General features: G+C 38.9%; 2 protein-coding genes across 4 annotated transcripts; both read right to left on the bottom strand.

Moving 5' to 3' along the window:
- Positions 1 to 10894: 10894 nt before the first annotated feature.
- ska2 (spindle and kinetochore associated complex subunit 2) lies at positions 10895 to 18637 on the bottom strand. The gene is made up of 7 exons (XM_086160839.1): positions 18529 to 18637; positions 16120 to 16212; positions 15502 to 15678; positions 15240 to 15314; positions 14955 to 14997; positions 14199 to 14325; positions 10895 to 13595 (listed from the first exon to the last, which is right to left on the bottom strand). The coding sequence occupies exons 1-7, from the start codon at positions 18559 to 18561 to the stop codon at positions 13469 to 13471; spliced, it is 675 nt and encodes a 224-aa protein (XP_086016965.1). The 5' UTR covers positions 18562 to 18637; the 3' UTR covers positions 10895 to 13468.
- Positions 18638 to 19169: 532 nt separating this feature from the next.
- On the bottom strand, positions 19170 to 25459 carry tiprl (TIP41, TOR signaling pathway regulator-like (S. cerevisiae)). Of its 3 annotated transcripts, none has more exons than XM_086160627.1 (8): positions 25362 to 25459; positions 23756 to 23883; positions 23262 to 23441; positions 22470 to 22569; positions 22220 to 22351; positions 21684 to 21783; positions 20488 to 20546; positions 19170 to 20226 (listed from the first exon to the last, which is right to left on the bottom strand). In XM_086160627.1, exons 2-8 carry the CDS (start codon positions 23857 to 23859, stop codon positions 20098 to 20100), a joined length of 804 nt encoding a protein of 267 aa, XP_086016753.1. In that variant the 5' UTR covers positions 23860 to 23883; positions 25362 to 25459; the 3' UTR covers positions 19170 to 20097. The 3 variants fall into 3 exon arrangements, with proteins under 3 accessions (XP_086016753.1, XP_086016755.1, XP_086016754.1); XM_086160629.1 differs by having other exon boundaries at positions 25386 to 25404; XM_086160628.1 differs by lacking the exon at positions 25362 to 25459 and adding an exon at positions 25093 to 25232.
- Positions 25460 to 27311: the final 1852 nt, after the last annotated feature.

Genomic DNA, 27311 nt, shown 5'->3' with positions numbered 1-27311 from the left:
TTCACCATTGCAGCAGCTGCTGCATTTTACTGCATTGATGATTGCAAATGTTGGACCTGGCTGGAATTAAGTGTTTCTTTTGTGCTGTTCAGGTAACATTTGTATTCACAATATTTGATATTGTGTACACAGACAATCCAGGTTTCTCTCTGAATGTAGTGACAGTGATGTGATTTCAGTGTACCTCAGTTGCAACTTGATTGTGCACCAGTATTTATCTTTATTAGTAATCTGATCATTCAGAATTTGTTGGTTTGGCATGTTTTTACCAGGTTTGTGTTGTCAAGCCTTGTCAGGTTTTGGCTATACCGGCATCCATTCCACTGATCAAGGAGTATGAGTTGACCCAGGCTGATTGTTTCTTGTCCCCCTTCACCTCTGGTGTTTTGACCTCCATGTTCATGTAAGAATCACTGTCAAATAATATGAATTTTATCACAACCATACTATGGTACTTTTGATAATTTGCAATTGCAGTGAATACTTACGATTGAATATTACTTATTATGTTATATTCATGTAAAGTGGAAATATTTTCATTTTGTGGGAATGGAAATAATAGAGAAGAACAAGGAGGGAATTTTTCAGATCAATCAATACACTGAAAATGTTAGATTTTGCTGATCCACACAGATTTAACTCGACGCCTGTTTTGGCCAGCAAAACTCAAATAACTCATGCATGATTTTTTTCTGGTAATGCAGAAAAAGACTACTATAGTTCACATTAATTGTAGCCCAGAAGCACAACAGTTATCAAAGGGAATCATAAAAACATTCTGGTAAACCAGGAATGGACAAAACAAGATGTCAAGACTAAACATGTGGCCAAGACAAAACCCAAGCTGGACACTGGGCAGACAGAAAGATTATTGCTGTTTATCTAATAATTTGTGTAAATCTAATAAACAGTGTTGTGGTCTGGTGTTACTTGCCATATTAAGAATACACAAAAATAGCAAGAAACACAAGCTGTAGACTGAGTAAAGAACAGGTTACTTTGTTATAGCTCTGAAGGCTTTTTAAAAGCACAGCGCCCAGTTTGTTTTTCCAGGAGCTATGCCACAATAGATCCTTTACCAATAAAATTTTTGAAAATTATATTGCAAGATTGAAATTATAGAAAGTCCTTTGAGCAATGTATCAAACCCATACTTTCCCTTGATCTCATTGGTATCTTGGATAATTGCCTTCACCATCAGCATGTTAAGATTGTGTGAGAAAGAACCAACACTGAAAATGCCTGAGACACAAACTTAGGTCAAAAATACATTTTACAGATTAAAGTACCATCTGCTTAATCAGAATATATTTGTCCACTGGTCAATCTCGTCTACTACATAACAGGAACATCTGGGATTTATTTTCACATCATCTCGTCATTGCAGGTTTCCATTTGTATCTCTTTCAATCATTGTTTCCAGATTTTTATCTATGTAATAAAGGAAATGACTGCTATAAAGGAAATGACAAAATATTGGAATTTTATAAAATGAATAAGTATGACATTTTATTTAAGCCTGAAATACTTTAACTGATTCAAGCGTGTGCTATTGAATTTCAGGTGCAATTGGAGGGGATCTAGAGTGACAGTAAAAAAAATGAGGACTGGTCAGAATAATTATTTGGACCTGCTACTCGAAGAACAAGCATACTGCAGGTGAGGGAGAACTGTCCAAAATGCACAACACAAGTACATGCGTATACAATGAACCGATCCCAGGGTTCTGCACTGTCCAAGAGCAATGTCATTAATTTCCTGGTACCTACCTCACACAACAGATTTTTTTATAATGACTTTGTCAGAAAGCAAGTTGTGATTACTGTGCTTCATGTAGGGATCAACTACATATTGGCCATGAGTTGAATAGTAATTCCTTCTGATAAGCGATCATAAAAAAACAAACATCTAACAGCTGCTTTTCAAGCAGAGCTCAATGTCACAGCTTGATGCTTATTGCGGCAGCTCATAAAGCTTTTGTTGCATATTTGTTCAGTCAGCTGTTCCACCCTCAACTACTGCAGCTTATGGCAGTGAGTCTGTCTGATGATCTTCAGAGGACTAGCCTGGTGTTTGAGCCAGTTGGTGTTGGAACTTTGAACAACGTACTTCACGAAAAGGTAATAATGACACAATTTGTAGTCCTTTTGGGAGCACCCCCATATGATGTATGGGTGCACAAGACTGGTGTGCACTAGGATCTACTTTCTTAGATGATGGATTGCTATCTCTGTAATATGTTCCGTACGACTGTGGAAGCAGAGGCCGTTGTAGGTTTGAAAACACAAGTCCAAAGGTGCAATGTGATGTTGTGGCAAGAAAATGTGTCTCACATCGTGCAACCACTTTTTCACAGTTCACGTTCATGTATGGTATGGTATTTATTATAAACAATTGGCAGCAAGACAGCAAACTCACAAAAGTATGATGGTTTCAATATGCTTGGACTGGGTCATGTCGTAGGCATCACGGGTACTCTTATATCTGAACAGCCGACCTGCAGAGTTTGAGTGAAGTGTGTTTGACAGTTCGTCATAGATTAATGAAAAGACCTTCACTCCAAAGCCTTTTCAGCCTCTCCAGGTTGGCATGTCCAAACCAAGTCAATGATTGAAAACTCCCACAGGTGTTTTTTCTGACTGCAATAAATCAAACTAAAATATTTAATATGATTTGAACTCATCAAAGTTAATGATAAGTTTTCCTTCATGATCTTATTTAAAACAAGAATTACGATATTTTCACAACCACAGTTGACACTGTTGTTTCTTGCTCGCATGATTCCTGCTTTTCCTTGCAGCACACAGAGAAGCCCGAGCAGCAAGACAGATGGCTGCTTTCAGTAGTGTTGCAGGTTTGCGAAGGCCTGCATTACCTCCATAGAAGAGGTCTTGTGTTGAGGGCCCTATCCTCCCACAGTGTGATCCTCACAATGCTCACCGTAGCCAAACTAACAGACCTTGGCTTTATGGTGAAAAGGTCAGTTGTGGTTTATGTGGTTCAAATATCCAAATAAGATTGTTTCTAGTAGCCTAACTTACATGTGTTAACATCCTTAAATTCCCCAATCAAGTTGTATGGAACTTCTTAGGTCTTGACTGTATTAATAAACAACTTTGATTTTGGAGTTATTTAGAATGATAACTGTAAAACATAACCATTGTAAATGGCAGTACAAATATGTATAAAGTGTGACTACAGTGTTAAGGCAATTCACCAAGTTTGCGTGTCATAACAGTGATTTCTGGCAATGTTCCAAGCAATTAAAAGAATTCCTAATGACAAAAATACTTTACCAGTTACCCATAGTGACGATTTTTAAACCATTTAAAATAGGATTTGTCTGTCTGAATTTTCTTCGTGAACCATTTTCACCAATATTTATTTTTTCAATCAACACCAAAGACTTAGCCAATCAATATATAACAACAATGCAATAGTGAACACATTCTGGTGTTGTCTGGTGTATCTTTTAAAGTACCTTCTGACTCTTGCTTTTAGTGTAACTTCTGCTGTTTTCTTGGTCTTTTACAACTGATGAGTCTAAGACGAAGTTCCTCCTTGCGAGATAATAAATATCTATTGCATTCTGTTATATCTAAATCAACCGAAACAACATGGAATATGTAAATGAAACAAAATCTGTCCGTATATATCATATTTTAGGGGACTTCCCAAACTCTCAGTTATCTCATTACATAGCAAGCGTATTCATCAAAAATGGCCCTTGCTCTTTCATTACTTATTGTTGTTGTTTGGTGTGTTTCTGCCTAGCAGTGAAGGTGCACAGGGGAAATCCTCCATGCACATACCTTTGCCATCCAGCCTTTACAGGTGGGCAGCTCCAGAGGTCATTAAAAAACAATCCTGTACAGTGGAGGCGGATATCTACAGCCTGTGTGTACTGATCCAGGAGCTCTTTACAGGTGCAGCTTATATAGTCCAGTCATTCTCCCTATTTGTAAAATGTATCTGGTCTACATGATTTTATTTTTCTTAGATACAGACTACTTAAATAATGCAAACCTCTCAGTTTTATCAAAAGTGTCTGAAAGCAATTTAGTCCACTATTGATTTAGATGTGATTTGAAATGTTCTTGTTACTGGAGGAAGTTAAAAAACAAGTAGTGACATTGTGTTTCAGTGGTATATTGTCAGGGACCAAAGTTTGATACTGTTTTATCAGTGACAGAACCATGGGGCAATGTGGACCTGGTCTGGATCAAACAGTGTATAGATGCGAACATTACCCTGGAAGTGGACGACAGCATTCCACAGCCGTACCATGACATGGTCTTGAGTGGCCTGCAGCTGCACCCACAGGACCGCTCATGCTGCCTGCAGAGTCTGTGGCACACACTGCAACAGGACATCAAGGTGTGCCTCGTTCCTAGCATCTCTGCAGTCATTGTGTTTGTAAAAAACAATTTACAGTCAACATTATCTCCTTTTTTGAGACAAAACTATAACTTCTTGTGATGTCTTTTTAATGTCAAGAAAGAAAGGACACTTAGTCATGAACTAAGGTGATACTACTCCTATAATACTAGTACACCATTTGTTATTTAACTGTCTCCTTAAAACATTTGACTTCTCATACATTGTACATATATTCAATGTCATAAATAAAATTTGTTGAAGGATTAGATGTCAGCAACAGGGTTTTGAACATAATGACATCTTATGCCGGAGCTACACTTTCCTGCGCCTGAGAATAAATATTCTTTGCTTGTATGAGCTACAGAGCTTCTCCTTGGAGCGTCAGCTGAGTGAGAGGACGTCTGCCTGTTCAGGGTTAGACCTGGGTTCTGTGAGAAGGACCAGAGCACAGCATGCCACTGGGAGTGGATCTTCATCCAGTGGTACAATGCACTTTAGGTTCAGATTTAGGATGAATACCACCTGTTTACAGAATTATTGATATAGAAGTACATACATCACCTTAAACATGTGTTTGCTCCAACTGCTCAAGGCCAGTTTTTTCACCACTCAGATGTTTTTCCACATAACTTTTCTCCACTTTTAGAAATCCTCTTTTTCCTTTATTTCTCCATAGAGTTTTTCACGCCGGTCATAAACAACCCTGCTACATCATCTCAAGAAGTAGAAACAGTCATGGAACGAAGCGTCCGCTGGCAGCTGAACAGAGGATCAAAGAGAGAGCCAAAGAGGGAAAAAAATCAATTTATGTGTCAACAGCCACGTATGAATAGGTTTGAAGAGACAGACTCAGTTGGTGGTGAGGAGGAACTGGACATAGAGTCAGAAGCAGCCATAGATAGTGAGTTGTTTGAAGAGCTTAATGTAACAGATTTGCAGATCAATTCTATCAAAGTGAATCTGAAAGTGTCCCAGGAGCTGCTGCAGCAGACCAAGGGAAGCCTGGACATAATAGAAAAACACCTACTGTCTGAGCAACGGCTTCAACCAGTTGAGTTTAGAGATGCCTCTCCCGGTATCAATTCTCTTCTCATGAAGCCCAAAAACCTTCCTGGAGTTACTGAAGCTGTAGGACCCCCAGCAAAACACTATAGTCTTTTACGGGGCAGGGGATATGGTTGGTCAAAGAAACTGCAGGCCCAGCTTCTGCGTAGGTATCCAGTGCTCCAGAACCAAGGAGAGATAGCTGCATGGCTCAGTCACTGTCCAAAGGACGTGCAGCAGGATGAGCGGAGCCGGTTGCCTACATATTCGTCAGATTGCTTCATTTCAAAGGATGACCAAAGTACAGAGGAGCATAGTCTCTATAGATCAGCCCTAGAGAATGGCTTTTTCAACATCCTGCCCGTGGAGCAGCCGGTGGTAAGTTAGAGCTGGATTGGTTTAGACAACAAGCCTTATAATTTTCCAGAAACAGAAAAGTATTAAAAAGTCTTCTGAGTTGGCCTTTGCTGAAGTGATCATGTTTACTTACGACTCGATAATCTAGCCCTGTGTATCTGGGATAGAAAGAGGCCTTAGAAAAAGATGGTTACTATTTTAAATTGCCTTCATCATCAGTTTCCATCAAAGGCTGTACAGTTGTTTCAAGAGCAGACCATGGAAACATTGATAAGGAGCCAAGAATATACCCAAAGATAAGCACTTAAGCAGTAAAAGAACTACCCTGTGAAAATCTTCAGATGGCAAACACATTAGAAGTGTTGCAACAAAATGAGGTCAGTGGTATACCAAGGCTACCTTGTAAGTCTAAAACAACAGCAGTTGTATAATTAATTTACAAGTTAAACCAGTGCCTTCTCTTGGTGGTTTTGGTATTGCATTTTTGCCCATAAAATGTTTGATTGTTTCAAGTTTGTGTTCTGACAATATGTCAAGTGCAAGGTGATAAAAAACATATGTGTATTTATTTTTGTTGATTAATGTTAGACTGGATAGACTAAAAAAATACTGCTTTGCTGGTCAGTTGCAGCCAAAATACGAGTTCCTTTGGGAACTGTGTCTTGGTTTTACATCAGTTAACCGAAGCACCCTTGTGTAAGAATTGATTCTAACAATTACGACTAACTCCATGAATGGTCAGTGCACAGGTAAACGGTTACAAGGTAAAGGTATTGAAGACAGAGGGATATAGACTCAAAACAGCAAAAAAAATTAACCAGTGCAGGAAAAGTTACACGAGGGAATATGCCTGTACTGAAGACAAGAAAAACGAAGATTGTGGCAGACACGAGGGCATACACTAAAGACAGGTTGGCATAATTGGGCTCAGACAATGAGAGGTGGAGCAGGTAATAATTCAGAAGGGAAGCACATTAATACCAACGGGTCTAAACTATGGAATGTTAGAGAATTTAAAATATGGAACCCAGTCTTATGTGAACATGACAAGCTATGACACCAGCTGCCCATCCTTGTCAAACCCTACACGTCTAACTGGTCAATTATGTCTCCCTCAGACATCAAGTGCAGGAGAAAGTACAGCTGTGACAGAGGATGAAGCCAAGAGAGGAACTAGTGAGAGTCCAACTCAAGACACTCACACCACCAGTACGATATTGATATTTCCAGTTTTACGAATACTGGTATAAATATTAAACTAAGGTCTGTTCACTTTTTGTTGTTCTCTTCCAGATTATGAAAGCTTGCCTTACAACTGTGGGGTAAAAGCCACTAGTTTGGATGTCAGTGGAGTGCTGACACCCATAGCCAACACCCTTATGTAAGGGCTCTTTGAGGACAATACCTCCCTTATGCAGCTAAGGAGGGCAATAGTAGTTTACGCCTCCCATTATCATAATTGCATCTGGGTTCCTACAGAATGGCAATAGCATTATGGATATTTGTTTTCTGCGGTTTCATTTCCTTAACTTATTACTGCTTTTTGCTCCTTCCATGGTGTTCAGATTTCTTTGTATTTATTGTTGGTCTTTTCTTTATATCTGATTTGTGGCATTTGAACAGTAAAAAATAAACAAACAAACACAACAACTAGTGCATGGCAGCATAGTACAGCCATTACTCAGTTGTAAGGATGCAATTACTGGTTTCTCTGACTTGGGCAGGTTTTGGACTAAATACTAAGTTTGGACTAAGACTGCTGCTATCATCTCTGAAAGCAATTTATACATTCCCGCTTACCGTCTGAAGTAATCTCAATAGCTTACCTTGAAATGGATTATAGACACATACATTTAATTTCTGTTAATCCAAACTTGGCTCCCGACCTGATGCTAACTTCTGACCTCAACAAATAGAGGCAGTAAAACGTCAATCATATCTTTTTCTTCAATTAAAATAAGTGGCCATGATTTATTAGAAATATACTTTTCAAGAATAATTTGTTAATGTTAAGCAAAGAGCAATGGTTTCACTGTGGAATTTTGCACGCACAGGAATGAATCAGAAATGGCTTTGCTGCCGGACCTGTCCAGCATCTCATTCTCTCCCGCACAGTTCCAACAAAAGTGTGACAATATCTCTATTAAAAGACAGGCACCACCCTGTAACAGTACTCCACGTGACCCAGGTAAGTTGTCACACACTGGAAACGGGCTTTTTTGAGAAATTGTATGGGCTGGTATTTAACAGCTGACTACTGATATTCTCGAAGGAGCATACAGTAGACAATAAACTTGCCTACATCCAGGACAATAAATACTGTATATACCCATACCCCTTTGGATCCGCCACAATAGTTGTGACACCGACAGGTTCATTTTCAAGTGAAGTATCCCAACAGCCCTTTCAAAAATGCAATCTAACCAAACTGGATGCTAATGGTAAATAATCCTTAGATATTTTTTAAACTTTATTTTCAGTAGAGTATTGTTCTTCATCCATGCAGTCTATTTATATTCTCCAAAAATGTTAATACACATTAAAATGTTCACTTTTTTTCATACCACAGCTGGGTTTAGATATATCGAAATACCTACTCTAATTGCTCATTACAAATAAAAATACTACCCTAAATTCCTTCACTCTTGCTTTGTTTTACAGGCCTGTGTCGATGTGCAGGGCAAGGTTTTATGAAGGCCAAAGTCTCTGAGTCCGTTGCCAGATACAACCCTCAGCAGAGCGCAGCCTCACAGAGCGCAAGCTCAACAGAGGTTGGGAACCGGTTGGATGAACGTGCTAATCAAGTATTACCCCATTTTATTATGTTCCGATGTGCACCTAAAAACCTTACAAATACACATCTGTGTGGCAGAAAACATAATCTGTGGGGAACAGGAGCTCAGAATGAGATGTTGGCTACTTTCCAGTAATGCAGATGCATTAATGGGGGGATTCAGGAAAAAAAAAAGTTTCATGCAAAAAACACAGGAGTAGCAAATGATAGATGCATTAAGAGAAGAAATGTCCGCAGCAAGGCAGTTCTCGGATGTTTTTATTTTTCAGTACATATACTGTACTTTTCTTTTCGTATTTTCTTGTACCGTAGTGTACTTATCCATCCTGGTGCACCTACTCTCATTATTGAATTATTTTTCTCGCATACAACTAAACTACCTTTTTTTGCCTAATGAGGTCTCACTGGCTTCCTTTTATCTGATGTCATTGTTTCATTTTATTTATTTATTTATTTATTTATTGTTTGTTTGTTTGTTGTTGCTGACACAATTTCATTTAATTACCTCTAAATGAAAATTTGAGTATTTAGCAGAGCCTGGGATCGAGCTGCAACCGCATTGTGTCAACAAAGTCACTGATAGCAATGCAGTGTCATACACATGCCTCAGATTCTCTTCTAGTTACTGTATGATAAATTCAATCATTTTCACTTGTGTTTTATGTTGGTACAGGAACATAACAAAGGACATTTTTTTCAAGTATCACCTTTAAACTTGGACTCCGCCAGCATTTCTCAGAGCTTTGTAACTGCCAGCTGGGTTGATGCTGAGTCTACCGACCCAAGAGCAGACGGAGGCTGCAATATTACAAACGGGGAGAACGAAGCGAAACTGGAGGAGGAAGGAGGGTATGATCGGCACCAGAGCGAGGATAAACACGAGGGGGCGGGTGGTACTTGTCAAAGGCAAAGCAGGTATATAAAGGACAAGGAGGGAGGCATGGCAGACCATGGCCTTGAGGAAATTGAGCAAGGATTACTGAGGATAGAGGAGTGCAGTGAGAGCGAAGAAAACGGAGAAGCCCAGCATGAAGGACATAAACAAATTGGAGAGAGCTGTGAGGAAGAGGAGCCACGGAAAGGTGAGAAAATGGCGAAGACACAGAAAATAAGTTCCATACAGTCATGTTTCTCAGCCACACACATGAAAGTTAATTATAAGTTCTATAGTATCATATTTGGTCTTCATTAAGTTTTTTAATTGACATTAGCCATAATTAAAAACCAGTTCATTCATTTTAGATAATCCTTTTATTGATTCAGCATTTGGAAAATGAATTTCCATCACCATGTAACCAATATTTGGGTTGGTCCAACACAGCCAGTCACTTTTATAAATTAAAAAATGTGAACTCAATAGATACTACCCCTCAGAATGAGTGAAGGGGAGGATATTTTCTGAGCATTTGTGTGGTCCTGTTCCTCTGAGAATAAATAATACAAAACTTTTAAAAAAAATTTTTGAAACGTCATTCCACTTCCCTCATCATAATCATTTTGAGGATGAGTGTTTTGGTTTGTTATTTTCAAAACTGTTATTTTTAAAAGTTTAAAACTTGGTGCAGATGCAGTGGTTGCACATCCACAGACGGTGGACCTCAGGGTTTCTTCAGAGCGACAACTGATAAATGCCGGGGTTGGTGACACTACCAGGTGTGTGACAAGATACACAGCTGTAATATTATTGTAGCTCTCTACAAAACAGGTGCTTTTCATACCCAATTCAAGTTTCATTTTAAGCTTTATTTCCAGATTTTTAAGACTTACTTCTTCACGCTTCCCCCATGTCTTGTTATCTTAGGTATTCCGCTCGTAATTACTTATCTTTCAGAGCCCACTCAACCATAGATGACATGTCACAGGCCTTTGTGGTCGACAGTCTTACTGAGAATCCAGGACCAAGTCAAGGGGCCATTAAAGAGTGAGTGCCAAATTCGCCAAAGTGTCACTGAGAAAATGTTCACATTTCCCAAGTCCCTCAACTCCTTTCAATTTATGATGCTTCGTTATATTGTACAGAATTAAAGATCAATAATATAATAAACTCTCCCTGTCCAAAAACCTGGGGTTGGAAGAACAGAACTCCAGTTATGAGTTTACACAATGGCAAAATTGTGCAGCTCTTTTTATGTTTAATAGATTTCTATATAAACATGATCCTCATTCCCTCCATCACAGTCCACATAATATTTATGGCATTTATACAATATCCACTTTCATCTTAAGCCATGAAAGACCAACATCCCCGGTGGGTGGTTATTAGACAAGGTAGTGATGGGTGTGGAAATGGAGATGGAAAGAGGCACAGAAAAAAAGGAATAAAAAAGAAGTATGTTTTATTGGGTAACTCTGACTCCAGCATTACAAAACAGATCATAAATCAAAACGAAAAGGCAGTGGAGTTTGCCTTCTGAGTGTTCAAAGCAAAAGGCTTTCGCAAGAGAAAAAGAAGAAAAAAGTAAGAACAGGATAGACTACAAATCCGGGCTCAGTGTTTGTCTTTCTGGATTTGTTTTTTCCTGTGGGCTGCAATTCATTTTCTAGCTATTTCCTTGTTTATGCATTTATAGGGACATTTAAGCATGATGCAGTCACTGATTAAATTAGTCAGCCTTGTGTTTGTTACAAGTAAAACACACTTGCTGGTTTAATTTATGCTTTTACATTCTGTTCCCCACTTCTTCAAATAGCTAAGTGAAGATTCTAGGGTTGAAGTCTGTGTTACCAATTCAGTGCCATAGTCTGAGAGAATACTCTGCGTCCGTTGCCAGAATGGTGTGAATTAATTCCAGATAGACTGATTCAGTCCAGTGAAAGGCCGTTCAATAAATACACAAAAACAAACATACATAGATCCTGTCAGCATCTCATCCGCTCAACACGAGTTCATCTCGCACGCAGATTGAGCAGCCCTTGTTTACTGACTGACTTTGCCATGACGGTTCTTGGAAATACACTCATTTCTGTTTGTAAATGTTGTCAAGTTACATCTATTCAAAAAAAACATGGGTCTGTTCAAGTTGCTTGGTCAGACTTGACTGATTTTCCTCTTTATCTGTTGGAAGAGCAGAATAGCAAGTGTCGAATGATGTATTCACTGGTACTGCTACGATCTTGTTTCAAAGTATTTAATTGCCTTTGCGCTGTTTAGCTTTTGAAACAAGTCTATCCTTGAGAAAAAGAAAATTACTGTATTCACACTTTGCCTGCTCAGGTATCAGGTTTTCGTGAGGCGGATTGCTGATGCAGCAGGATGCCACAGTGACTGGGCCAACACCTGAAAACCCTCTCCTGGTGAAGTTCCTTAACTCTCTTTTACTTTTCCAAGCATCATATTTTCAGTGACTGCGTTCTACTACTAAAACGACAGTGTGACATGTTCCTGCTACTAAACATACTAAACTGTCCCACAATTAATTGCATCCAAATTTTGCACGCCAGAATTAACAACAGTACTTTTGACTCTGTGCTATCGCTATGTCGTGTCATTGACAATGTAATCATGGTCACCATTTAGCCAGTGGACCCAATGCATACTTGAGAGATTTTGAGAGTATAATACAGGAGTGGAACTATGGACAAATTGTTCAGTAGAACCTACTACCAATGTCAGTAAACTTCCAATGGACTTCAAAAAGCAACAGTTTTAATAGTCATACATGATTGTTTCAGTAGTATATTTGTAAAAATATAGTCATATCTTTGTAAAAACAGAAAGCTGTTTAGGGTACTGTACTGCTCAATCCGATTTTTGTGTATGTCGAAACATGAAGCTCAATAAAAATCTTTCACTATCTCTTTCTATGCAGGCGGAGTGGGAAAAGGACAAGACTACAAACCACTCGAAAACATGTTACTTTTTTTGTTGTATGTTTTGAGGTACTGCGTTCCTAAGAATGTTGTTCTGTGCCGTCACCAGATTAAAAAAAAAAAACAAAAAAAAAACGTTTGTCAACAACTTTAGATTTCACTAAAACAACTGCTGGAAGATGTGATGTGAATGAACACTTCCCAGTGACAGCAAGGTTGAGAATTCCAAAACAAACTCAAGAGTTGCTGCAGCTGGGAAGTTACGTGTGTGTGTGACGTTCAAAATGACTATGAATAAAGTCTTAACAGTTTAAACATTTACTTAATATTATTCAACATTAGCAAGTGCAGAATATAAACAACTGAGTGATTCTAAAACACTCCCTTCCTCCATCTGACTAATACATTTAGATCGACAACTACTTCTACAGGAATCCGAACCAAAACCTTCCCAGATAAATCCATTTCCTCCAAATTAGCAAAAATATTCTTCTTCTGTTCTACTTGCATCAACCATACTTTTAAAGGCAAATGTTAAAAAAACAATTCAAAGCTTATTTTTTTTACAGATCCTTGGTCAAACTCTACTCCATTTGCCCCAAATTGGCCTGCTTTGCCTCATTCTGTGACATTTACACAAACATTGGTCAGTCATCCTCATACCCCCTCTCTGCTGGCCGTAAACAAAGGAAAGGGACGATACATGACCTGCTTCATGAATTCATCACAGCATACGACCCTGACCCAGCCTCTGGAAATTTCATTTCGTTGTCATGCCAAGTGAATACTCGTGTCTATTGCCTTCCTTTGAAAGAATTGCACGGCAGTGAAGTCCCCACCCCCCGGTAAAGTCGAGCTAACTGGGATGACGGAAGAAAAAACAAATGAGCTCTTCCGTTTTTTCGTCTCGAATTCTGGCACGTGTTCTGTGTCAATTCAAACGTTCACTCTGAAAGAAAACAGTTCCAGTATTGAGAATAGGACTGCGTGTGGATCTTGGGATGCGTTCGCTCTATGCTGACGCTTGGCTTTCTGTAATACAAAGTGGGAGACGGTAGTCGAGTTGCGACTTGTGAATCCAAATCACATCACAAGGCTAACATGGCCTTTGCTGTCCACCTCAATTAAAGACAGGTACTTGAGGACCTTGAGTTTGGTGTCGCTTGTCTTCATCTTCAGCTGCTTCATTTTCTGTACACTGAGGGATTCGCTGGAAAGACGGGAAGAGAAAGGACAGCAAGAGAAAGTTACACACACCTTTTCTCAGTCAGTCTTTTCTCTATACTTCTCTTTGAAAAGTAAATCCCAGAAATGATTCTAACACTTACACCTATATATAAATATGTTGATCTTTTTATTTTCTTACTGAATGAGTAATAATTTCTTACTTATGATTTTTTTTGCTGAGTTACATAGGTCTGAAAGGAGGAGATGGGAGGAAATTCAAAAGATTTGCTCTGCACATGTTTCACTTGTAAGACTTAGATATATTAATATATGTTTCTACAGACGAAAAGGAAACTGGTATTTACTTGTGTGCTGTAACGGCAAAAACCACATGTTTCCGAAGGACTAGATTCCAACCAACTCTCAGTTTTTCCAGAAGGAACTTGTGTATTTAATCATACTGTCATGTGAAATATTCCATAAGACAAATTATCCTTAATTGACAGTCATACACCAAAAATGATTCCATTATACCGCAATCCTTTCAGGAATTATTAGGACATTTTACTTTCAGAGAAGAGAATCAGGTCCACGCAACAGATTTTGAGAGCACACACACATACGCAAGTAACTACCGCTTTCTAACCTGCTGGAGTTGAAATGCTGCTGCAGCTGCCGGTAGAACAAGTTCAGCTCGGCCAGTTTGACACTGGAGCGAACGCTGGGAGGAACCGCTTCCAATGTGGCCTCACTCAGCTCCTCCAACTCGGGGCCTGTGCGTGGAGATGGAATTCTTAAGTCTCAGCTCGGGCAAATTGATGGAAGATCTCCGAATGCAAGAGTGCACCGAATGTTCCACTCATACGGATTACATGGACACATACACACAGGCGCAGTCCATTTTCTTTTCCGCTCTTTCCCAGAAGGCTGTGGGCATCAAGTTGAGTTGCAAGTTTGTTTCAAACCAGGGAGGTTGGGAAGTAATTAATAAAAGTTAACAGGTAAAAATCTGATTTGATAAGGGGGAATTGGAAATTTTATAAACAACCACCATAATTCCCCACAAAGCAGTTAAGTCAGATGGATCACAAACCCACAAGGGGCTTCTTGTCTCCTGACATGATTTTTGGACATAATGATTCACGTGGTCTTAAGTCAGCATTAACTGATTGGCAGCTCCACGGGGTTTCCGGTAAAGGAAATTTGATTTAATATCCTGCACGGTCCGTAGGTTCGGTCCCAACTTTTGCGCTACTCCTTGTCCGGGTTGAACAAGAAAGAGTGATTCAGTTTTATTATTTCTGTGGGGAAACTTAAAATGTCTGTGCTAGAATTTTCTCCACAGTAATTTGTGGTGGGGAACAGACCTGCTGATAGATCGGGACGAGGGGAGCGGACTCACTTTGCGGCTGCTGGTCACTGGAGGTTTCCACACTTGAATGCACCTGGAAGAAAACACCACTTGAGTTACGTCAACGAGCAGAATATGAAAAGATGGTTATAAGGAGAGCAAGGATATAACTGTTGGCTGGAAATAAATTGCAATTGCTGCAAAAAGACTTAGGGATTGCAAATGCCATTGTGTGAGTAAGCGGCCCAACAATGCTTCATGAATATTCCTGCAAATAGTGAACTTCAAGCCTCGTAGAGAAACCGCCCAAGTGTTTCTGACCTGCTTGGATTTTACCTTCGATGGCATCTCCGTGACAGCCTGACCCAGGATCTCTGCTGACTCCTGCTCCGACTCGGTCAGTGGCCTCACCTGCAACGCCGAAGACAACACACTGGCTTTATAGCTACTACCAATTTTGGTATAAAAATTAGTGGTCAGAGAACAATTGGTGGAATCAAAATTAAGAGGCGTTTTTTTTTTTTTAGGACCATTTTTGTGTTTCCATGTTAGTTATTACAGACACATTTGTAACGGGCAGGTCAGTGTGAGCAGGTACCTCCGCACCGGTGGTCTGCTGGAGATGTTGGACCAGCCCCATGACGCTGCCGAGATGGTTTCTAATGGAGTCCATGGACTCTTTCTGTGCAGCTGTGATCTCCTTTACTTGTTCACACAACGAAGCGTGCTTGGCCTTGATCGCAGACAGGTTTTCCAGTAACGACGCTGGGTTTTCCTGCGGTGACATTGTCAATCACTACATTTTACATTGAGGCATCCAACACTGGTAACTCCTGGAAACATTTCATACATGAAATTATTGTGATAACTGGCAACTTACTGCTTTATATAGCTTTGGAATTTGCAGACAGTTGTTTTTGGAAAATATTGCATGAACCAGTAAAAATGATAATCGGGCACATTCCCAATAATTTTCAGAAACAAATTCACACATGTGACAAGATTAATTACATAGGTTGATTTACATACCATAATAGAGCAGTCCGCTCACTTTGGCCTGTTCTCTTCTAGTACATTTGTACTTTTGCATTTACACAGGAAAATGGGCAATATAAGGTTTATTGTGTTGCCCCAACTTGAAATCCAATCACAGTGACCCTGACTTTATATATACACACACGTATGGATGGCATTTATGAAAAAAATCCCTAGTTACCTCTGTTGACCCTCCATTCTCCTTAATGTTATTGATGAAGTCCAGCCTCAGGCGCTTCTCGATGTAGTCCAGGTCAGCCTCCGACTTCTGGAACTGCAAAGATGCTCTGCTTTAAAGCTTGAATATTACAAAAGTAAAACTTCGGCTGATCAACCAAAATCTTCCACTTGAATATGGACATTTAATTTCATACCGCAGACGATGTATGTTTTTGCCCCCTGTAACATTCAAAACACCTTTTCATTCTTGTTTCATTCAATCCACATAGTTCAAATTTTAAGCTCAATGCATTGACCGAAGATAGTAACACCCGACCTCTGGAAAAGCTCAAGAGTATAATGGTAATTCAGCCTCTACAAAATGGCCAATCGAATCAGCAAAGCATTCACCATTACTTTATTCATTATGATCTGAATTATTTAATAGGATTTTGCCCCCACCAGTAACAATCCCCCATGACCCCGTGAGCAGGATACATAGTGAAGGAGGCGGAAATATTCAGTTGAAATATTAGCTACCATAATTACTGACAGTCTCTTCATCTTTTATCAGAATTTCTGGCCAAGGATCAAAAGTAAAACAACCCCTTTCTCCAAAATGCAATAACTCCTTTGAAAAAAAACAAAAAAAAACTTATGTACAACACCCTGCATTGCCGCCATTCATCTAAAAATGATCCAGAATTTTTTTGAACATATAAAAATTAAAGGATACGCACTAATTCCCAGCTTTCTGATACAGCTCTTTTCTGTATTGGGCATTACAGACGGTAGGTGGATTTGAAAGACAGCAAAAAAAGTCACAAGATCACCAGTCGCAGTGCTTGTCCCATGGTCAAAAAGGCACTGCCACATGTCAGGGTTTCCGTCGATTTATTCAGGCAGTGCAAATCCATTGGGCCAGTAAAATCATTTTGTCATTTTGTTGACATTTTCTTACCATATTTAAATGCCTAGGCCATGTGTGTTTCACGATTTAATGATGACTTACTGTTTTGTGTAGAGTTGAAATCAAATAGCTTTTACATAACAGAGCTTTTTTTTTTCTGAGAAACAGTGATATCTTTTACAAAGTATTTTGAAAGTAGCTCCGATGCAGCCGCATTCACATAAGAGTGGTCCACCAATGAAATCAGTTTGAAAAAAATATTACTGACATTCTGTATAACTTTTGGTGTGTTTGTAGTGTGTGCAGAGAAATCACTAATACTAATACATTATTACAGTAAATGCCTTGCAGTTGGATGAAACCGTTAATTGAAACAATACTATTTTATTCTTTTTTCCAGTAACTATCTTAGATAAAATCAAAATATGGGTACAAGTTATGTGCATGTAAATTAGGATGACTTTATTCAGAGCAGCTGGGCAGGACAATGTAGTTATCGTTGTATTTGTGACAGGTTCACACCTCTGTATGTTTCTCAGCGCATATCCTTGGTCTACCTTGATCAGCTGCTTACTGCAGTTTTCAGATGCTTTGACAATACTATTGCACTGCTAGCTGTCTGAAACAGTAGTGCAATGAAGTCAGAGCATCTGCCAACAGCAGTATCTTCAAACGTCGCCAATGTTTTCTTTACTTGCGGTGATTAATATCCATTACCTGTTTATCATTGCTCTTTGTCTCTGACAGGGTCACAGAGAATCATGTAGACAGGATGCAGAGATTTGAGAACAGTTTTGTGTTTCCAGACAGTGCCACAGATCCCAAGAAACACACACCTTTCACCTTTTATTACATTTCTCCTCAAGATTCATTCAACCTCAGCTGAATCTGATCTGCACACAATGAGCAGGACGACCTGCAGTACCAAAAGGATCCACAAGGGGACCATAGACCCAGATGGAAACCCACTGACATGTATTTGATCCCAACAATTAAAGGAGTTGTGCAACTGTAAATATTACGATTGATCATTATGAAAAAAAAAACTACTAAAATGTTTTAGGCTGAATTAAACCAACCGTGGAAAGAAGCGGCAGATTAGTGGGGAAATCTCCTCACCGCCGCTGAACTGGTTAACAGAGTTGACTTACTGTTGGCTTGTAATTATGACTTTACGTTCAAACAACGAATATTTGACATATGTTAAAAAAAACAAAAAAACAACAACAACTAAGATGTTTTTTTAATATGCGAACATTTCTATTGTACGGTTTTGAGAGAGACGTTTTTTTTATCGTAAACTGGGTTTCATACGTGGTCAACCTGCCCAGGCGATCAAGAGTTCCCTTTTCCGAATGAAAAAAAAAACATGAACATGGCTGCGCTCGCTGTGGCGGTTACGTCCGTTTTTTCGAAACCACATCTAAAACCGACGCTTTAAACGGTCACCTCGGGTTCCCCAAAAGCACAAGCCGACGGAAAAACAAATATGAAGCGGAAAATAATCGCCACTATGCTTACCATCGCCTCAAGCTTGTCAACTGTTGTCTCCATGTTGAATAGTTTTCAGGCTCATGCGCGCTCTGTGATTGGCCAACTGTCAGGAAAAGAAGGCAAATCGGTGTACATCCGGGTACGAGAATTCCGCGTAGTGGGGACCAATAGAAAAAGCGAATAAGATACTTATTTCGCTAACATCCGGTTTAGCCTTCGACTACAAGGGAATGGCAATTAAACTCATATTAAACGGAGGTTTTTTCACTTTTTAAATAATGTGACACTCAAAACTTTTTAAATCAGCTTTTCCCATACTGTGAGTCTACAGGGACCAGTCTTTAAAGTCTAAATACAAAAGACAGTCCAAAGACATTTTAAGTAAAATGTTATCTGTTCCGGTGCTTTAACCTGCGCCATTCCACCCAAACCAAACCCTCGGATGTGGTTACCCAGGATCCAAATAATCAAGTAAGCTACATTGCATTGACTTATATTTAAATTCCTTGAAATGTATTTTCATGCGTGAGCAATGGTTTAAAATTTGACCATCATTTCATGTTATGCAAGCTAAGAAAATATAGCACCTTACACAGGTTATTAATTCAGGTAGATAAATGAACGATGTCATTAGCGACGCGGTTGTGATGCCACCAGGTAACCGGCAGGTGTCGCCAGAGCCCCCTGACAAATTCAAAAGGGGAGGATTGTTTAAAATTACTCATTTTAAAATGTAATGGCCATTCACATTTACAGTCCAGATCTTGGTCTGGTCTTCTCCCTGGTGACTACAGTCGCAAAATAAATATTAAAGATTCAGACAGGCGTGTAGAGATTTCAAAATGCCACAATTTCACTCCAATAAGTGACAGGTTTATGGACAATTAAGAAAAATGTACACAATCTCAGAGCACTGGCTAATAGGTACATGCTAACTCTGGCCAAGTATAAAATATCTGAGACATCTGATTGAGCAGTTCAGCTAATTTACCCTCAAAAGTATGTATGTGGATGAACAAAGGGGCACGATGTACTATATTGATACTTGAGTCGATATCTAGTGATAAAATAATGATCCTCGTTGTTCTTAAGTAATCAGTTTGTTCATACAGTAGCCTTTTCATGAAGATTTTGGAGGTATTTTACTTTTAAATGGACAACTTTTCCATTCATTAACACAAGTAACTGCTGTGAATACAGTAATCATGTTGGATAAATGGTGGATCATTTTCAGTAAATACACCATCACTTTATGTCGTTGTACAACAATGTACTAATATTACAAGCAAAAAAGCTACCTTTGTCAAAAGGTCGATCACCTCCACAGAAAATGTCATTCAAAATATCATAAAGCAAGATCAATTCAAATATGAACAAAGCTAGAGTTGTGTTTAACTGGGGTTACAGTGTCAATGATAGCACATTTGAAAGCTACTGAAACTGTACAAGGTCAGAATTGAATGTTAAAAAAAAACACCATCAGTGGTAAAAAAATATTCCCAATATTTGAAGGGGATATCAATGGTTGTTATATTAGATTAAGGACATAGTGTAGGACTTTTTGTTCATCATGCAACACCAACAGGGCCTGTATCATCACTGAAGGACTTCATTAACAGTCTGATGTTGCTCCTGAGGAAGCTCCAGTTTTTCACACTCTGTCAGCTTCAAGGTTAAATGGTGTGCAATCTCATTAGGATCAGTGTAAAGTCCAGGCGGAACACTCTGTGGGACAAACAGAATTTTTCATTAGATATACATCAATATATACGGTGCATTGTCTTTGTAATATGCATGTGTGAGGGGATGTTCAGAGGAGATCTTTTTTTGATTCAGTCATTTTTGTTTGAAATGCCAAAAATGTTATCAATGAATATGTCCAACAACTTGGATTGAATTAAATGTCACATTTATATGATGAGTAAGAATGTTTCCAATTATTGCATCTCTGTGTTCTTTTTCATTTTTACATGAGTAACTTCTCACCTTAAGTTCTGCTATGCTGCTTTCCCTCGTGCTGAACTCTCTCAGCATGTACTGCTTTCCTGCCTGGAAACACAAGTTACACCGCTTATTACCAATAAATGTCTTTACCATTCACAAATTTGTCTATGCTCCATTTAAATTGAATAAAAATTTCACTTCATCAGCCAAAACCCAGTTTTAAAGTTGGATATGTTTGCTTTGCAAAGTCCACCCTGCACATCAAAAAGAATTTCTCTGAATCCAATCACTTCAATATACTTTAAGGAAGATGCCTATTCTTCTTGTTTCCTGTGGCCAACTTCCTTTGGCAACCATATGAGTTTATTGATTGGCTTGATAGGTTGATTCAACAAATCAGTGGTTAACTAGAGAGAGGAATAACTGGATAGTTTTGCTTCCTGTCACAGACATATTGGATTATAGTTAAAATAAAATCAACTTTCTCTTGTTCAAGACTGAGAGACGAGCCAACGCAAATACAGGATTTTCACCACTTGTAAAATAACAGATAGAAACATGGATGAGCCAGGCATGACTGAGACCAAGTGACCATCTGAGGTCCTAAATTACAATCAATCTTACAATCTTGTGAACAGAAACATTTTTACATGTATATATCTTCATAGATTTAACAAGCCCTAACAATTTGGCATAAGCTATCGATCGCTGCATTTCCAAATTATTCAAATTCTTGCAATGACAGAAGTGCTTTTCCTACCGGTACATACTAAAACACAACACTCGCATCATTAAAAAAACAAATGCTCACAAATGAAGGATCTACCATTTCCTATTGTACTTTCTGAATAGCGATACTCTCACTACGTTTGAAGTAATTCATGTCACCAGTTTTGTTTCTGGGATCTGCCAGTGTATTACCATAGTAAACCAAAACATACACCCATCAAACAATATGTGATTTACTTTGCAAAATATCGTTCCGCACTTGATTTGTTATGTTTTTAAAAAAACATCATAGACTATAGGTGGATTTAACCCATAAGTCTGAGTGTTCAGTTTAAGTTCTGTTGAATATATACATATTTTTTGGGTGCGTGTGTGGCCGGGGGCAGTAAATTGTTAGGTGAACTTGATGATAATACTACCACCACTGATAGTTCAGAGTAATAAAAACAATTGTGAGTTGCTGTAAAAGACCCTTCATTTCAGTATACGTTGGTCACACAGGATAAAACTTGCCTCGTGATGCAGCCGTGTATCATTTATTCTGATCAGCACTCCGTCCACTCGTAGGAAGAAACGCATCAACAAGAAGAAGCTGGTGGGCATCACCCTCTGCATTGATACAAACGCACAAGTTAAGAATGTTTTTTCAAAAGCAACCCTCCTTCAAAACCGCTTAGACTTTGGCCACAAAGCAACTGGAGAAAAATGTAGTAGGTCCTCAAACCAACCCTTTCGCCCCCCCTCAGTATTTGCTGTTAGAATCACGAGCAGGCACTTGGCTAACATGGCCAGTTGTTTATAGCTTCCTCTGCCTTTTTATTGTTTTATAGACAGAAAAAGATAAACCAGAGATAAAAGAGAGATAATTAAATGACTGAAAGTTTAATATTCATGAGAGAATTCAAGAACTTGACGGATTTGCCAGCACCCTGTTGTTCAAGCTTTGATTGACTATGTTTGATGTTTTCAATAGAAATCTCTTTGCTTTTAAGTTCTACCAAGTCCTGGTTCGGCTTAGGATCCATTCTGTTGAAGGCAAACTCACAATTTTGACACTGATCGTTGAGACTCCGTGGTCATGCAGCTCGTCCTCGAAAAGCAGCACCTCGTCAAAGAACATGATCTGTTCCCGGGCTTTCAATTTCTCCATGTCAATTCGTTCCTCTGTCATTTTCACCTTCGGATAAATACCATTAGTAATCACATTAGATTAGTAAAAGAACTTCTGTTATGAGCTGGTGCAACATTAATGAAACTGGTGGTCATAATGGGTTTCACTCATAACAAAAACCCACCTTCATCTGCAAATTTTCTCCTATCAGAGTGCCTCTGTAGTCTGTGGTATATGTCCAGTCATACGGTCTCACCACCTCCTTGGAGTGTTCAGAATCCGCTCTGGAAGCAGGACAGCATATATTCAGTTTTTCAGCGTCCCCGTCTATATGAGAGCTCTGTTGCCCTGAGGTGCACCCAAATGGAGCTTACTGGCCAGACAATCTGTTGACGTTAGAATCGGAGTGCTGTTTTTACTGATTTCTTGTGTCCCTTGATTGTGTTTACAATCCAAAGGACTCCCCAGTGTAACGTATGTGCTTTTCTCATTTCTACACAACTGTATCGATCCCTTCTAGGCTCGAGGATGTGGAGGAACGAGTTCAGTTCCTCGTGGCATTGGTAGCTGTGGTTAAGACCTCTGAGATTTTGAATAGCTGAGTTTTGTCAATAAGAGAAACTTCTGGTTGTAATGTCATAAAAATTGTAAGATGAAGTGTAGTTGTCCATGTTTGAACTTTTCTTGGACTGGCAAATCAATTTATTGCTCAAAGACACTAGGTGATAGGGAGATGAAACCAGCAGAAATTGAGTAATAAAACTTTTATATGGAGAATTGCTCTGGGCAGTCTCCAGAGGAAATTTCATACCTGAGTCATTACAGTCCTTTAAGTTCCGCAAATAATGATTTTAGGCAGACTATGGATTATCCAAATACAATACCAAGAACCTACATGTACTCTACAATGATATGATAAAAAAAATTACTTAAGCCAACCCAGTTCTGAGTAAATTCACTGTGAAGGTCATCTCACCTACTCTCCTGCCATTCCTGAGCACAGGCCACCTTGACAGCATCCTCCATGTTGTTAACTCTCTTCAGGGCATCAATAGCGTTAAATTCAATTCCGTAGCCATCTGCATGTTGGATCCGCAGGATGTTGTCCCCAAACAGCATCTCGGGTAGTGAAGGCATGTTCATCTCCTCTGCTAACCTGTGACAGCAAGCAGTCAAAGGGATGACAACTGTTAATGAAACAATCAAACCCGTAAACCAACCTTCTCAATATAAATTCCAAATTGCCAAAGCCTGTTTTCCAAAATTCCCTGAATCCTTATTCATACATCACATGAATAGAGCTGAACACATATAAACGTCTGGACAATTACGACTGCACAGTAATACAACTGTTTGTGGCTCTCGTAAACAGCAGTTGGAAAACACAACACAAACACAACCTAGCTCAGTGTAAAGGTAAAAGACGGAGAACAGATAAAAAGCTGCTTCTTTAGCAGGGGAACGTCTCACCGTTCGATGTCTTTGGACTTCATGATGTGGTTTTTGGCAGCAGTCACTTTCCAGGGCCCAAAAGTGAAGTCCTGCTTACTACTCTTGAAACCAAGCGACATCATTGCAGCAAGAGAGGCCAGTGTCAGCTGCGAATGAGACCATCATATTTTAATTCAAACAGATGATGATGACAGATATGGAGGTCAAAAGCTAAGATACTGCGATTCCAGTGGGCAGCTCACTTAGTGAAGCTAAACTTAAATATCACTTGGTCTGTAAATGTGTTATGGTAATATATGACTATCTTTTAGCAGACCAACATCTCAGCTCTGGCTTTATAATCAATGCACATTCACCACATAGCCAATTGTATGTGGAAAGATTCTCTCTTCATATATCGGGCTTCATGGCATATTTTGAACCTGTTTGTTTTCTGCCATTCAACCACTACCCAAAAGCAAAAGGGAAATCCACAGAAGTAGGCCTGGCTCACAATTGGCCTTCTAGCTCATCCTACAATGTGTGGATGGGTTTAAGGTCAGAGTTCTAGGCACATTTGATTTTTTTTTTTTTGTTGAAAAAAAACATGCACATTGGCCCCTAAATACAGAACAGACTTCAGTCTCAGAATTGAGTGTGGAAAAAGGCAAATGCGTTTAAAAATAAATGTTTAATATTGATCACTACTGCTGAGCCTTTATCTTCCTCGACAGAAGTCAACACCTTTTATAAACAATCTCATAACTGACCTTTTGTTGTAGGTCATTAGATTATAGGAACTTTTAATCGCAGATTGACTTTATAGAAATCCCCATGACTAAGTAACATATTGTAAACTGAGGTTGTTTTTTTTTTGTTTTTTTTTTTTTGAAGAAGCTTAATACTGTCTGTAAGAAAGCAAAACCCAAACAGAACGATTGGGAGGGTTTTAATGATCTTTGATGGAAGAGTGAGTGAATAAACCGAGGATATTACGGACAGGGGCAGATCCGGGAAGGGTTTCTGCATCTTTTGTATGAAAAGAACTTATCAAAAGACGCCACCATTTTCTATAGAAATCGACTAATATTATTAGTGGAATGATTTACATACAAATGGTATTTTTTGTTCCATAATTAAAAATGTAAAAATGGTATCGATTCCACATTTCGATTTCGGAAGCATTTACCGAGCACTTTTTGCGATACAGCTTAATGGTCCGGAAGTCATTTGAGTATAAACTGTCAAGGCGTAGCGTGATTTTTACGATTAGATTTTTTCATATTGACATTTTCCAGTCAAACCTTAGAAAAATAAGACTGGAGCCAAATCGGTCGACGGTGACCCAAATCTCCATCCACACCGCGCTGCTGTACCTGAACGCTAGCTTAGCAGGTGTATTGTATATTGCTTTTTTTCCTCGGTGAATTCTGGAAAAGCAAAACGTCGACAGCTGCCCTTTGCTTTTCTTCTTCTTCTCTTTTTTACAATTTTTGTCACTTCTGTCCATCATCACGAGCAGCCGAAAGCCCGCGTCGGATTTTCTTCCACTTCGCAACTTACGTTCCTTAACGTTAAACAATACAGTCTGCCGAGAAAAGACACGAGTGCGGAGAACTGCTCGGTGGAATCCCGTACAACTTACACGCAGTCAAATCCATCCATTTACCTCTGTGTCGATTCCCAACTGTTATCTTCATACGAGATGATTCGGTGCACCAGGTAAAACGGTCCGGGCACAGGTATGGAAGCGCAGAGCCGCGACATTCGCAGAGTGGTTCCGCTTTTTCTTCGTGTTTCTGTTTCCGGTCAGCCAGCGGCATCTTCCGCTCGGGAGCCGCTTCCGGTATGACGTCATGTCGATGACTTAAATGAAAACAGTATTTGGAATATAGGCACTTATGAAGACAATATTGAAACCTCTGACCATATATTTTTTTCTCATGCGAAAAACTACAAAGGTTTTGGGCTAAAACTCAAAAATGGATTACAGACACTTTCCATCATCACCAGTTTCTTTCTCAAAAGACGATCTAACGTTTGGTTTTCTTTTAGGAAACGAAAGGGATGAACTCTGTGCAAAAATGTGCCCCCAATTTTACTCTATTTAAAAACGATTTAGCACTACATAAAAAATCTTTAAAACTTATGGAAAAATACAAAAAGCAAAAGATATTCCGTTTTATGAATGATATTCCCTTGGATCCATTAAACTAAATACATATTGTATTCCCCTTGCCACCTTTTTTTTCTCTCAAATTATACATTTCCCACAGGCTTTTAAGCTTGTTTACTCTAACAGTTAATTGATTGTATACAAAATACGTGTCTTCATTTTTCTTATGCCTGTTAAATGTCATTGATGCACAATTGAATTTAGCCATGTTTGTTTGTTTATACTTTCCAAGTTCAATAAAGATTAAAAAAAAGTATTTTAAAAAAAAGGTAGTCAAATATATGGTATTTCGTTAGAAACGTAAAACTAAAAAAGGAAAATATAGTGTCTCTAGGACCCCTTCAATTAGTAATAATAATAATTAAAATGACAATAATAATGATGGTAGGCACTGCAATTCCGACAAGTTGACCTTTCTGTGTGGAGTTTGAATGCTCTCCCCTTGTCTGGGTGGGTTTCCTCCCACAGTCCAAAATCATACAGCAGGTTATTGGGAAAAACTGCCCAGGTGTGTGAATGAGAGCGTGAATGGTTGTATGCCTGCCCCCTGCATGTGGCCCTGCAATCGATCGGCGACCAGTCAAGGCTGAACCCCGCCGCTCGCCCTATGGCACCTAGGATAGGCTTCAGCATCCCTGCGACCCTTCCGAAAGTGCAGGAAAAGCAATAGATGACGGATGGATTGTTACCATCTTAAAAATAAAGGTTAATTATTCTCATATTCTCTTCTAAATCATCACATTAGTCAATTTCTCAAGTTTTTCAGAAAACACAAAACTGAGCCATATATTGAATATGGAGTTGATTTAAGCAAAATTGCCAGAAGAAATTATTTTAGGAAGGTGACAATATGTTGCTTCATGGGTTTTTATGTTCGTATTTTTAGGGATACTTTGGAATTCAACGTGGGTTTTGAGTATGGCGGATTTCAGAATCTTTTCCATTTATTATATAAAACTACCTTCTGCACCATTCATATGTGACAAAAAGGTGTGACTGGACAAGAGAAAGTTTCAGAATTAATGTCCCTTGACGAAATCGGCCTTTTTGCTTGTCCTATAGCAATTTAATGGCATAGTTTTTATTTCTTTTTCTTTTTTTTTTTAGTTTTACTTGACATATTTCTGCAAAAGCAATCAGCCACAACCCTGTAAGCAATGCTTTTATTTTATCTGTTTCAATTGTTTAACTGATCACTGTAGAGAAAAATGAGTTTTCTCATTTTTTGAAATCACATTTTGAAAGGTGGGCTAACATGTATGATTCACGTTTCAACACTTATAAGTTGTGTAACCCTGAAGCCTTGAAATCAGACTTAATAATTTTGTGAAAATACTGTGTCAGTCCCTCCAACCTGATGCCTGATATGAATAGCTGGTAAAGATACTGTGGCATGTTGCTTAATTTTTTCCTTGATAC

This window comes from Fistularia commersonii, chromosome 15, assembly GCF_037954325.1.
Source record: "Fistularia commersonii isolate RoL2024-O1a breed Wild chromosome 15, RoL_Fcom_v1.0, whole genome shotgun sequence".
Taxonomy (NCBI): Eukaryota; Metazoa; Chordata; class Actinopteri; order Syngnathiformes; family Fistulariidae; genus Fistularia; species Fistularia commersonii.
This window is presented reverse-complemented; position numbering and strand designations above follow the sequence as displayed.